Raw genomic sequence first — 14852 nt, 5'->3', positions numbered from 1 at the left:
TTTCTGGAACACCCACTTTCCTATTGATTTTTTTGGGGAGACAGATTATTATTTGTTTTAGAGTGTGTAGAAGCTTCAGTCAAGGGCCACAAACTAATAAGGGGCACTGTATAAAAGTGAAAAGGAAAAAACTGTTGTTTAGCCAATCTATAACAAATGACCATCATGGATACAATCCCACTGTAGTGACAGCAAATGCGAAGACACTCCCTCGTTATCTTTATCCTCCTTTGCATTATTTGCTACATTCCTGCTTTCTGCTGTGATTGAGACAGACAATACTGTCAATCACCATCTGCATTGTGCATTCATGGTAGTAAAAGTTATGTAATCATTATTTTATTAATGTATGGGATCATGTAATAAATGATGATATTTTAAAGTGTATTCTGGAGAGAGGTTTGGGGTGAGGATGGACAGTCAGTTAATACATTTATGTTGAGGTACCTTTCAATTTAAGAGACATCTGAACACAAAATATGGAAATACTTACAAATGGACTTTATTCTTTGCTTCTCTGTAGTGCACTTCTGCCTATACTACTGATAGTTATTTTTACACTTAAATTTTTAATCTGTGGATTTTGGTACCTGAATATTAGGATGTCCTAACATGAAACTCCGTGATTTGTATATAACAGATATGTGTCATCTTACATGTGTACATCTTGCAGGGTAACAGTGATTCTGATATGTGTCATCCATTTGTGGTTTAACCATAGTCCTAAAATGGTACAAGACACCCTGAGGATACATACTATAAAGTTTTCTTATGCTCCCAGCCTCTATGTTTCTGTGCACGGTCACATCTTTCCCTTAACCTTTCAGTTTCACAAGCCTTTGCTCACATAAACGTGTCTGGAATTTGTCAGTATCTCACACTTTCTTGCACTTTTCCTATTTTTTGCTCTTAATGTATTTTTCTTGGTTTTTATCAGGGAATAAAGCATCTCTTTTTGATAATGCAATCGCTATTTCAAAACCAACAAAGCTAATTTGGAAAGAGTAGTGGCCGTAATAAAGAAAAAGATCACTAGCCTCTTTCAAGTTAGCCTGGGGCCCCATCTCTCTGGATTAAGAACAGATAATTTGAAGCAATACCTGTCCTTTACATAATCAGGTTCTCTCTTCTGGAATATTCTTCAGCTCCTGCTCTATGAAAATCTGTAATTTTGAACAAATAATGGAAAGATGAACATCAATACTTTCTTCTATTTTAAAAAAAATAAACTACTTACTCCTTTAAAATCCATGGCATTAGACTTTAGCTCATTTTCCAAGATTTCCCAATGTGTAGGCTTATGTGTAGGAGTGTGGGATTTCAGTAAGATTAAATTTGTGATAACACTCAAGAGTCTGTGCTATCAAAATAGTGTGGCACAAAATTTTATAAAGGTTACAATTTCTTAAGTTTTTTTTTCCATTTCTTTTAGCCTCATAATCTAATAGCAGTTTATAACTTTGAATTTTTCAAAATACCGTTCTCAACTGCAGAATATTGCTGAAGTCCTTGAGACATAATTGCATAAAACCTAAGCTACTTTAATTTCCATTTTTAAAGCTTCAACTTAAGTTACTATTTACAAAGAAAAACTGTTGCTAACCTGAATGATAAGGTGATGAAAAACTAGTACCTTTGCAAATCTGCTCAGCAAATGTTAAAATGTCTGGGGTTCTGTAATAGTTACAATGCTCATTTTTGAGATGTCATAATTGAGAACATTCACAGGAAGAAATGCCAGCAATTGGAATTCCCTGGTTTTAATATTTCAGGCAATCAGAGAGGCATTATATGTGCAAATTTGTTCTTTGGTTAAACAGGGCACCCTGCAGATCTGTAACTCCTCAATGAGGTCTATCTTTGGTGCCATTAGGGGATTACTCTTGCTTTTCTGCATCTTCATTGATTTTTTTTTTTGTTTGTTTGTTTCCTATGGCAACACACTGTCTAGACAAAAACTTTTACTAGTGATCCGTATGTTGCTCAGCATTGTTTTAAATACCTGGAATATTTACAAGATATTAATACCCAGTCCATGGAATGGGCTGGGAATCTGGAATACCCAGATTCCATGTGCTGGAATCTCTGTTAAGATAGTATCATTTGACAAAACTCTTCAGAGGACACTCCTTTATTGTTTAAGGAATAAGGACTAGAGTCAGGTTTATTTAAAATGCGTGCTATAAACTCTCATCATGAAAAAATAAATCCATGTTCTGAACAGCTTTCAGTCCAAAGAAAAAAGATAAAGCATGTAAGAATGGAACAGCTTCATATAGTGAACATGGAGTTACAAAATGTTCAAGAAAGTTAAATGAAAAGATAGAGAGGTTAAATATTGTGAATCTCAAGCTTTTATGTATTTTTAAATGAGAATAAGGCTGCTCATAAGAAATTTGTGTTGAATTAAAGGTCAGCGTTGGTAAGCAAGATAAATGAAATGTTTTTTGAGTACAACTAAATACATAGGAAAGCAGAACCTCGTTTGTTTGTGACCTTTTTCTGTTCTTGTGACATGAATGAAAACATTTTTATGCTATTAGATACTTTCCCCAAGATTTTTAACTGTATAAACTTTTATGTATGAGGACTTAATCAAATGTGTGCTGTTGAAGTTCCCATGGCTACTTGTGGGTCAGACTCATGCTCTAATTCCAATTGTTTTCCTTTATGTATAGTACACAGGCAACTTCCTGATCTGAACATTGAGGCATATAGACTGTGTTAGGTTAGAATTCAGTTTTGCGTTCTCTGTAGCTATTTATTATGACAAATATCAATAGATAAATTTATAAGGACTGGACATCTTAATCAGGGAGATGAAATCTCTTTTGTATTAATAAAAATAACCTGTGAGCTTAGAGAGAGTTTAAGACACAGAGCACAGCTATGTGGTCCATTACCTAAAAGATGTCAATGAGGCACAGTGTAAAGGTTTATTCTTATATGCATATGTAAATTCAAAATGTGCTTTTTGGAAATAAGGGTCAAAACTTTTAGCAGTGTTTTTACTTTTATGTATCAATATTGTAAGTAGAGTTTTATGAAATTTGTAGCTGGACTGTTCTTCCTGAACAGTACAGGTTTAGGTTGACTAAAGCATTTAGTAAGTTCCTGATGAATGTTTAATATTGATTTGGTCAGTGTTAAAAACAATTTCTCTCCACTGAAAAAATCCCATTTTAAAAAGAAAATCAAGCATATTTATAGCTACATAAACTTCAAAGAATGTCAGAATGAATACAGAGTATGTTATTTTACTTTAGAACTAGCCAATAGATTACTGCTTAATATTACCAAGTCCATTAGACAAGGCACTCAATGCTCTTGGTCAAATAAGCTTGTAGTAAGAATGAGCTACTAACAAAGGAGTGCTGCGCCTCAGATTTTCCCCTTTTTTAATGTAAGAACAAATTTTGCTAATGGAAACTGTCGTTATTGAAAAGCCTTCTCTTGGGGGCAAGAAAATGTGCTTATGGCAGAAGACTTTCTTGTACAGTCTATTTCATGCAAAATAGCTTTTTGTTGTGCAGTATGATCAGACCAATGCCAACTTATCTGTAGGATCTCCACTGAGCAATTTAATATTGCTGAGATGCACTGCTTATAATGTATTCTTTAGTTAAAATGTTCTCCAAAGAGATCACATCTCGTAATCACATGTCAGAAACCATACAAATTCTGAACTTAGTGTCAAAGCTCACATTGCCTTACTTGGCAGGAATTTCACATTATTATTTTATATAAAAGCATATAAAGCATTATAATTTAAAGTTATCTATGTAAAAGTGAACCATAACTACTGGTGTTTCAGTAATTCAGGCAATGACATCACATGGAGAACTGTGTGAGACAGAATAATAAATTTCTTCTTTACAGTTTGTCTCTGACAAAACTTATAAAATGTGGTTTATATGTGAAAGTTTCAGGAAAGTTTTCAGTTTCTTTTGTATGTAGGGAAACATAGCATACTGTTTTCTGCTGATATAGCCACTTGAGGTTTTTCTTCCTAATGCTGAGAAAGATTTAATCCTGTAAAATGCAAACATTTATTCTCCTACTTGTGAGCCATTTTCAGTTTCCATTTCTAGCTTAGTTTCTTTTCACTCAAAATGCATCTATCCATGTCCTTGTTTTCTCTGCCTTCCCAGAGGAGGACTTAAATTCTTTACCAACGCCAAATCCTTATTTCTTTAGTGACCTAAACCCCCAAATCTGCCTATATTCTGAACTCTTTGTTCTTAGCTGCTACTTGATGAGATTTTAGATTTTTTTCCTATCTTTGGTTTCTAGCCCCAGACTATTCTGGAGCAGGCAATGCAAGAAATCCAGGTTTGCATCTGTGGTTGTATCTTGGAGGAATTGAGGTCTGCTATGTTATAGTGTTACATGTGCACAACACAGTCACATGTATGAACTATGTGAACAGGACTTGCTTTTTGAAAACCTGATCTTTGAAATATTCCAGTTATCAGTAACTAGAGTTACTAGAGACTAGCAAATTTCTGTTAAGCATGTGCATTTTCAAAATTTCTAGCTTGATCATGTAAGAGTGAACATGGCACAAGCCACATTTGTGAACCAAAATTATCTTCTGGCCTCTCCCTCTTCCTCTTTAAAGTTTCTACTACTTGATTCAAAGCCAAAGACTGTTAAAACTATCCCGAGAAAAGGCCACTGGATTTTAATAATGGACAAAATCTATTTTTCAATAGCCTTTTTCTCTGAAATACCTGAAACAGTGATCTAGAACTCTGTCCCTTGCTGACCCCATAAGTCTTACTGTGGCATTTACCCAGAAAAGCATACCCTAAAGGAGGAGTAGACAGCCAAACCAACGGCATCCAGATCTGGGGAGGAGGTTTTTTCAGCTGTAATGATTGTGCATTGCAGGTGTCAGTATGTCATCTGCATCATTAGGATTTTTATGTTATGCAGTATCCTCCTAATAGGGCATTAGAAGCACTCTCTTTGCTGTACAAGATAAGGACTTGTCGCTTGTAGTGCAGACTGCATAAGGCATGAGGTTCAGTCTCTTGTATTCAACAGAAGTTAATGGGATTTCATGCATATGTTTAAAAGGCTTACTAAGCATCCTTAATTTGGCTGGTTTTTAGGGGAAGGCCATTGACACTTAGAAAGACAGGATTCCAACAGGCTGAGCTGAAGATCATTGAAGTTAGCAGATGAAAGGAATTGGAGCTGAACTAAGTGATTGGAAAGCCTAAGTTTTCTGCCAATTTTACTGGCATCAACAACCTCTTTAAGCTAGAGGTAGAGATGAGTGAGCATATTATCTGTACATTTAAATGGCAAATAGATCCATTATGCTATTATGGAAAAAACAAAGAAAGAAATCATTTGCATCCATAAAGCAGTTTTTAACACATATAATTTGTTATCTAAAGTTTTATCTTCCTACAGTTTAGAAATCAGCAGTTAAATCAGCTAGACAATATTGACTGCCCTAGTGTGAGTAGTTAAAGCTTCTAATATTAGCTTTTTTCATAGTTCTTTTATAATGTGTTATTTTTGTATCAGTGACATTTCCTAAATATTTTAAGTCAGAAACCATCTGAATTTTGGAAATACCATTGTACTGTATTCCTTGTACACATGCTGCTTTCCACCCACTCCCCCCACCCCAAACAAGTGTCTATCTTGGGTTATAGAAAAGATGATGTCTTTCCTCATAAGATGATGTCCTCATATATTTTGTGTATATTGTGGTCCAGTTATAATAATACTTTTGCACTGGCAAATTGCAGCTCTGTTCACAGGCATTGAGACATGAAAGGTTTAATTTGCAGAGAGTGTGGTTGCCTTCAGAAAGCCCTGTGCATGTCTTGCAATCTGATAAAGCAGGCAGTCATCATTTAATGTTGTAGACATTACAGACAGAGTTTTGTGTACTATAGCCATACTGAAAGGGCCTTTTGGTAGATTGCCAAAGAGCTCAGGATGGGAGATGGTTGATATTTTCTTTTCCTATTGCTGATGTATCAGTCTTGTCTGTGATTTTGTTCTCTGTTTCTGCTGCTGAGCTTCCTATGCACCGGCCATTTGGTGCAGGTGTAAAGGCCACAGATGCAATCATAGTTTGTAGGGGAGTTTGGCATGAGCGGTTGGTTGTTTTTCTTACCCTGTATCAGGTGGCAAGTAACAGGGTGGGTTTTTGGGCATGCCATCTGGAAGGGGTAACACCCAGGGCACTGTGTGGAGGATGGGGAAGAGGCACCAAAGTAGCATGTGTAGGAGTTTGGCATATTTTGGGGTTTTTAAACATCTTCTGGCCTTTCTCTGTAATAATTTTGCTAAATTTTGGGTCTTGTCCTTGAACTGACTTTCAAGACAACGTTCCTGGGGGCATGAGTTTTGCTGCAGACTCTACAGAATGAATTTGTTTTGCCTTTTTCTACTTCATTGTTTTACGTGCCAAGTGCATTTGCAGATGGAACACAGAGTGGCAGTTTTCCAGCAAGATGGTTTAATTACATCCAAAGGCTTGTAATTACAAGCTTTGGTGGGAGAGACTATGAAAACGCAGTGTAAATGGTGCATACAAAGATTAATTGCCTTATCCTAGATGATACAAATTATTTACATTATGATTTTATATGAATGACAAATAAATTATAGGAAGGCAGGCAAGTTTTTAAAAAAAACCCCACAGCATAGGTATATTTCATCTGTACATCTTAACTCAATATGTTTGAATTCATGAAAGCATTGTACTCATTTCAGCTTTTACCCAGCTAAAAAAATGCAAGGAAAAGGTAAACGATAAATGCTGTCAGAAAAGAACTTCTGTAAAAAAAGAAAAAAACATACTTTGTTTTCTTCAGTTTTGGAGTTAATATGTGTGCTACAACTTAATACACTTTAAGAAGGAAAATAATTTTTTGTATAGCTCGTTTGCTGAGTATCCAGTCTGTTTGCTTTTTTGAGTTTAGCTTGCTGTGTAGTACTCTGCTGTCAAAATTCCTGAAACTGCACATACAAATCTGTATATAGATTTCTTCCATCATCTCTAGCAAATGCAAATCAAAAAACTTAGTTTGTGTATCACTTTCACAGAATCACAGAATCATCTAGGTTGGAAAAGACCTTGAAGATCATCTAGTCCAACCATTAACCTAACAATGACAGTTCCCAACTCCACCATATCCCTCAGCGCTATGTTGACCCTACTCTTAAACACCTCCAGGGATGGGGACTCCACCACCTCCCTGGGCAGCCCATTCCAACGCCTAACAACCCGTTCTGTAAAGAAATGCTTCCTAATATCTAGTCTAAACCTTCCCTGACCCAACTTGAGGCCATGACCTCTTGTCCTGTTGTTTATTACTTGGTTAAAGAGACTCATCCCCAGCTCTCTGCAACCTCCTTTCAGGTAGCTGTAGAGGGCGATGAGGTCTCCCCTCAGCCTCCTCTTCTCCAGACTAAACAACCCCAGTTCCCTCAGCCGCTCCCCATCAGACCTGTGCTCCAGACCCTTCACCAGCTTCGTTGCCCTTCTCTGGACACGCTCGAGTCATTCAATGTCCTTTTTGTAGTGAGGGGCCCAAAACTGAACACAGTAATCGAGGTGCGGCCTCACCAGTGCCGAGTACAGGGGCAAGATCCCTTCCCTGTCCCTGCTGGCCACGCTATTGCTGATGCAAGCCAGATACCATTGGCCTTCTTGGCCACCTGGGCACACTGCTGGCTCATGTTCAGCCGGCTGTCAATCAACACCCCCAGGTCCCTCTCTGACTGGCAGCTCTCCAGCCACTCCTCCCCAAGCCTGTAGCGCTGCTGGGGGTTGTTGTGGCCCAAGTGCAGCACCCGGCATTTGGCCTTATTGAAACTCCTACAGTTGGCCTGAGCCCATCACTCCAGCCTGTCCAGGTCTCTCTGCAGAGCCTCCCTACCCTCGAGCAGATCAACACTCCCACCCAACTTGTGTCATCTGCAAGGATAGGAAGATATCAGAGGTTTGAGAGGTGTGTTGACCTGTGGATTAATACTGATTTGAACCAGACTAAGATTTTGTAGCTGCCTTTTTGTCTTGGAGGAAGAAATGTAAAGTATTCATTAATCATGTTATATTTGAAGGTACTTTTTAAAGAATCTAGTATCTTATGAAATCCTGTATAGTGCTGTATGCATTTAGTTAGTTTCTGTGTTAACATTTTAGCAACCTTTAGCAGAGAATGTATAAACAACGCCCCAACCAGAACACCAACCACTAATCTCAGTATTATAGAGTTCTTAATTTGAAATAAGTATCCAAAACAGTGTAAAAGGATGAATAATTTTAATGATGTGAAAATATTTCAAACTTATAGATCTTTTGATGCAAAAGAATTGTTTTGCACTCCCAAAGAGTGTGGATGATTTCCATTATTTTTAGAATTTCCACACCACAAGTTATACAAAGCTTGTATAGTCATAATTTTTCCTTTGGAGAGATGTACCTCATAAGAGCTTGCAAATAATTTGACCTTTTATTGTATTTTACTTTTGGTTTATTGTTCCTTTCTTCTTACTAATACCATTCTCTAAGGTGTAGGGCTAAATTGTAGAGCTCCTTCCTAATGTATTTTCTTCTCTTCCCGCCCCAACATAATTTAAAGAATTATGTTACTGTCACTCATTTGACTGTTGTTATTGCTCATGGGACACTAATGGAAAAAAGATAAGGCTAGCAGAATTGTAGTTACTGTATACTGAGGCTGTTTCTTAAGTGAAAGTGTCATCAGTTCCATTCTGTAGAATCTATGGTAGGCAGGGATTTTTTGGGGTTTTGTTTTTTTGGTAGGTTTTGGTTGGTTTGGGGTGGTTTTTTGTTTTGGTTTTTTTTTTTTTTTTTTTTTTGGTTTGTTGTTTTCGGGGTGTTTTTTGGTGAGAATTTAGACAATTAACAGAACCAGGAGAAAGGAAAAGTTGGGTTTGGTACTTTGACTTTTAGTTGCCCAAGGAGTTCCCTTTTCATGCAAATTCTTATGCACTAGTTAATTATTGTTAAATTGTATCTGCTTTCAATCAAGAGATCATCTTTTCCTCTGTACAGCATGTGTCAATCAAAGCTTTTGAGTCATATCAGAGGACCAGTGGAGCGTATTTATGTGCGTGGATGTTCAGGCAATTCACATATTCAAATAACAGATACAGAGCACTTTAACTGCCCTGCAAACTGGAATCCCAAATGCCAAACAAAGCTCTGAAATTGTATCCATCACTTCTCAAATTTCAACATCAAAAAGACTTTCAGCCTTCATCCGACTACATAAACTTGCCACTCTCTCCTCTAGCTGTACAGTCATTACAAGATGAAGAGATTTGAGTTCCCTATTTTCCATTTCATCTTTCCCTGACACATCCCCAGTTTAATCTTCCCATTGCTTAGCTATTTCAAAAATGGGCAAAACCACTGTGAAGGTAAATATGATTTCTTCTGAAAGAATAAATATTGCAACATGTAAATTAGGTCAAAGTTCTCATATTAATGGTTAGAATATAAAATAATTCAGCTTTAAAAGGACTTCAGATCATTCTTCCTGAGTCCACAATTTCCTAATGATTAAACAAAGAAACAAGAAGGAAAAAGAATCAACTCCAGTTTGCCATAAATATATTTCTTTGCTTTTTCCAAATAGCCAGTGAACAAAGTAATTTGTTAATTGCCTAGCTCTTCCACTGTGGCCAGAGCCCTTTCTGTTTTCTTGGTGTTTATTGCTACTTTCTTCACAGAGAAGAAACTATGTGAGAGAAACTTGAAACTCATTCTTGTCTGGGGGTTTTCTGGAAGACAAGGCAGGAAGGACTTCTGGGTTGTGTGTTGGTGTGTGGATTTTGTTTGGTTGGTGGTTTTTTTTTATGGTGGAGTTTTTTTACATAATCCCGTCTGGTTCAATTTGGTTTGGCTTTAAGTGTCAACCCTCCATCTTTGAGGTGATTTCTGTTACGTCACCAGATGTCTTCCTTGGCGTCTGATACACACAACTAAATAATATGTACAAAAAATGCCTTGTGTCTGGACTTGGTGAAAACGTGGTAGATTTGTGCAATGTTCCCTCATAGCTGAGGTAGTACATTTTTCATACTGAAATTTATTTAGGCTAGCACCATTGTATTACTTATGTAGGAGTTCCAAAAACACAACATTCAGATTCTGTCTGTGGGAAAAAAAGTGCTATTATAAGCATAGCAAATCTAAGACTCTTACAAAATAAAAAGGAAGGGGAAAATGCATCTTCATACTGTCCAATAAATAGGAGATGGTTGGTGAGAGGGATGTACATTGAAAGGGTTCAGAAGTAAGACAATCTGATGATACATGGTGTATCCCCTACTTAAAAAGCGTCTTTCTGTGTGGTCTTGCTATGTACTTCAAGACCAGATATCCTAATGTTCAACAGCTGTATTTGAAGGACAGATTTTTCAGAAAAACTTCAGATCCCATTTAAGCATAACTAAAGCTGGTTAAAAAGAAAAGAGGTGGCAGCTTTTATCTAAGTGATTAAAATGTAGAAGTTTATTTTTTGTCTACAATGTACAGAACACAAAAGTAATTTTAGATATTTTTACAAAAATATAAAATGAGAAGTTGACCAAGAGTCCAATGTTCTCACCTGCCCTCCTGCTTGTCTTTGTTCCTTGACAAGAGTTGTGTTTCTCTGGACCTCCTTTCTCTTGCATCAGGGTTTTGCAACTGAAAGCAATTCCTTCAAAAGTGTATGACCCTAATTATGTCTGACAGTTGGGAACACATTAAAAATATTTTGAAAATTGTCTTTTTATTTTGGTGTTTTAATTGGAGGGATGTCTGTAAGTGTTGGTTTTCTCATCAATGAATTAAGGTACAACATACATATCATTTTGGTTTCATATTTGAATGTTTATAAAGTAGTTTGGGATCTTGTTAGCAGCTTTTGAGTAATAACTTTAATATTGGATGTGTGTTAAATAATTTCTCTTTAAATATAAAATGAACTAAATGGATATAAAACACAAATAAAATTAATTTAGCATACCATTTCTTTTCTAGTGAACAAACACAAGCCCTGGATTGAGACATCGTACCACGGAGTCATAACTGAAAACAATGACACTGTAATTTTGGATCCTCCCCTTGTTGCTTTGGATAAAGATGCACCTGTTCCCTTTGCAGGTAGGAACATACACTAACTGCAGCATCTGAGTTGATGAATTATGTTATGAAGTCATTAACATTTGGAAGGAATGAATTTGTTGTGCAGAGATTATGTAATCGGAAGGACATGTTTAGCGGCTGTATCTGGGTACTCAGGGCTTGACCATTGCCCCATAGACCTTGAAATAAGGTGTCTTTTACTATGAATGTGTCTGCTCGTTTGTTGTGAAGCAGAAGTGATTAAAAACATCATAATGCAGAAGGCTTACACTATCAACATTTTTTTAATGAAAACACAAGCATTATATAATTAAATTTGGACTTGCTTTTATAGAAATGATTCATTACAATTGCCTAAAGTAATTATACATAGTTGATTCTGTTTAGTAATAACAGCCTCTGCTTTCTGTCTTCCTATTCCATTCCCTGGTTATAGGCAAACAATGTGACAGATACTTAAAGTTGCTCAAATCTTATGTTACTGTGTTAGTACTTTACAGCTGTCAAGACTTGGACAGAAAATTTAATGAGGTTTTGAAGATTTTTGCTTAGATTACTGTATGGTAGATGTATGTCATGTAGAAGTTTTTCCTTGTATTAAGTCTATTTTTCCTGACACTTATTCCATCATATTATGAGTTCCTTAAGCAGAAAATAGTACTTTTGCATGTCAAGCAAGTTTTCTCTTAAATTCCCTGTTTCATTAAAAATATTTTTTAAAGAGATGATATGAATGCTTGATAGCTGTTCTGAAGATCCTAAAAAGATGCAGTTGTTAAAAAGCTTATACTGCTTAAGAACGTTCATCTTTTATAAGGAAAGGAAATAGTGAAAATAAGTATCCTTGTTCTTGTGGAATACAGTCATGTTTAGTAAGCAGTAAGTCAAAGTACTTGGCCCAAAGAGCGTTTTACAGCATCATGTAGGTATTATTATTAGCCCTTTTCCCCAAAAGCATATACTGGCATAAACTCATACCTTGCAAAAGAGGGATTCATGAATGTTTTTTATATGTTGAACCCCATTTTAATATCAAGATCGATTTGTCACTCATGGTGCTCCGTGGTTCTTGGTTGCACAGAACATTTTTCCTCCTCAACCATATATGCAGTGGGGGTGTTCAGTGGAGGGGACTCAGCTAAATTTAGTCATAGGTAAAAGCCTCAAATAGCATAGACATATGGATAGAGCAACCACACCATGAAACACTTCTGTCTGCTGATCAGTTCCTATGGCACCGAATTACTTGCTAATGGAAGCATAATCAATGTCCATTCAGAGGTAAGTAGACAGCCTCTAACTGGGAGGTACTAATTATAATCAGAGTGGGGGTACTTCATACAAAGATGCTCAGGATAAGGTGTCCTTAACTCAGTTACTAGTTTTTGAAGCAAAGTAAAAAGTACTTCTTTCAAATTATCTTTTTAATGCATTCATCCAGAAGCAGCTATATGTTAAAAAATGAAAACCGTGGAATGAGACTGTGGATGATAAACAGTTATCAGTAGGGTATTTGAATACACTTTTTTTCTTATAATGGTAACTTTTACATACATGTGCAACTCATTCCTCCAAATGTTTGTGGAAAACAGTAACGTAAACTTAGATGAAATCCTTGCTAAACTAAACCTATCTGTGAAATCTTCAGGTACAGTTATTTAGGAATGAGGATTGATTCCTAGTGAAAAGATGCCCTTTTCATTTTTGGGGGATTTTTCTATTATTATGAATGTTCTGTCTCAAATTTTCTTCTTTTACTTGCATTCCCTTGGGATCTTTACAGGGCTGTTAATCCCATGTGCTGTTTTTGCTGATACTTTTACAAACTCTTTGCTGACTGGGGATTTGCTAACCTGATTATTTTCTTTGATTTTTACATTGGAACAATCAATGTGGGTTGTTTTTCCATGAAATAGTGATTTACTCTTCTTGTAGAAAATCATCCTTTGAAATACTGAACTTGCACAGACAGACTGGCTTTTGTGATAAAGGTTACATTAGACAGTAGTTTTAATTTAGTTTCTTCATTTATTGATTTGAATTACTTATATTTTAAGAAGTATTATGGGGTCTAGGAGGGAAAATACTTGGTGCATATTCCCTGATATTAATAGTTCATTTCCAGGTAATATTGTATATTTGGCCTCATGGTCTGCAATCTAGATGTAATATTATAATACTGATTAAACCCTTAATTCCCTCGAAGGGCCTGGACTCCCTACCTATTTGGAAAAACCTCTACGTGCTTTTTTTTAAGACTCTTGCCTTTTTAAATTGTTGGAGTAACTTATTTCTGTTTTGAATTTCTGCTTTAATATAATGTAATTTTATTTGGTTTCACGATTAATTTTATTATAGTTCTTTATGGAAAATACAGTTTGTGTAATGTGTTTAGTGGACAAAACTGGAAATAGATACGGCTACAACATTAACAATATTCAGTAGCTGTACATTTAATATTGTAGTGTGGAAATTCTTCTGTGACTACATTTTGTTCAAGTGTGGAAAACTTATTCTACAGTATAATATATCAGTCTTCAATTGTACCAGAGAATCAGAGCTCCAACAGTTCCTTTTTCATCACCCTATTAATATTTTCAGTATTTTGTCCAACTATTGTAGAAAAAGATTTTAATTTTATAGTCTATTGCAGGATTTTCCTTTTGTTTTAAATGGGCCCAGATTCAAGAACATATCAAGGCAATTTGTGATGTGTGCTTACATATCTACTAAGATCTCCTTGAACAAGCTATATTAAGACTAAACATCCATGGTTTCTTCCTCTGGAACTACAGCTACTGCAATAGTTTACCAGCAGATTGATGGCTGTTCCATTAGTATTTGTGTTAGCTTACAGAAGTAGACATTTTTTTCAATAATATCAGTGTGTATTTGACTTTAAAAAACCCCCACAAAACCAAACAACAAAAAAACCCTTCCAACAAACCAAAACAAAAACCAAACCCCAAACCAAACAAAAAAAAAAAACCCAGCCCAGCTGCTATACATCCTCTCAGTTTTCATGTGGGCATAAGTCTCATAGAAACAAAATTGAACAGTAGAAAGCAAATTCTCAAGTTAACCACCAGGTTGATGTTCCTAGGGAATGCCTGTATAGCTGCGTAGGTAGATGTTATGTGGACAGCGTAATCTTTCTACTTTTCTTAATTTCTTCCTTTTTAAGTGCTTGTCTTCTATCAGTAACAGACTGAGGAAATTTTCCGGGGTTTGTTATTGAAAGAGGTGACAGGTCATGGTAGGTGAAATGCGTATTTATTTCATACTTGTATTTCTATATCTTGCTAGTAAGGGTGGAATCCTTTTGGAACCTTTTTTAACTTGTAGAAGAGTAGGTAGTCCTTGTGTTTATGGCCAAGGCAAGGAGATCTTCAGAAAGGAGGTGCAGTAGTATCAAGCCAGAAAGTATGTCATGTCAAAACAAGTGGGCTGGGGCCATACATCGGAGACTGCAAACCTCACTGAATTTTTGTCTCCAAGTTGTCTGCATTATGTGCTTTATAAAACATAGTGTTGAGGTCTGCAATACCTGTAGATAACTAGCACTGCAGTCTCTAGGATTGTACTGATGACAAGACATACACTAATAGCAGATACCAGCAGATAATGAGATTGCACTGTTCCTTCCATGCAGAAGAGGGCTAATGTACAGCCCTTGCTTAAAGGAACCAGGAAGGGCTATTTGTACCATTCAACT

The 14852-nt window shown here is 36.2% G+C and overlaps 1 protein-coding gene across 1 annotated transcript in view; it reads left to right on the top strand.

The window, feature by feature from the left end:
• The window catches only part of CLSTN2 (calsyntenin 2), a 397862-nt gene that overhangs the window by 146328 nt on the left and 236682 nt on the right, over nt 1-14852 (top strand). Inside the window, exon 2 of the mRNA XM_074877726.1 lies at nt 11033-11155. Within this exon, the coding sequence (XP_074733827.1) occupies nt 11033-11155 (123 nt within the window). The remainder of the gene's footprint in view (nt 1-11032; nt 11156-14852) is intronic.

Source organism: Strix uralensis, chromosome 9 (assembly GCF_047716275.1).
Source record: "Strix uralensis isolate ZFMK-TIS-50842 chromosome 9, bStrUra1, whole genome shotgun sequence".
In the NCBI taxonomy this organism is placed as follows: Eukaryota; Metazoa; Chordata; class Aves; order Strigiformes; family Strigidae; genus Strix; species Strix uralensis.
This window is presented reverse-complemented; position numbering and strand designations above follow the sequence as displayed.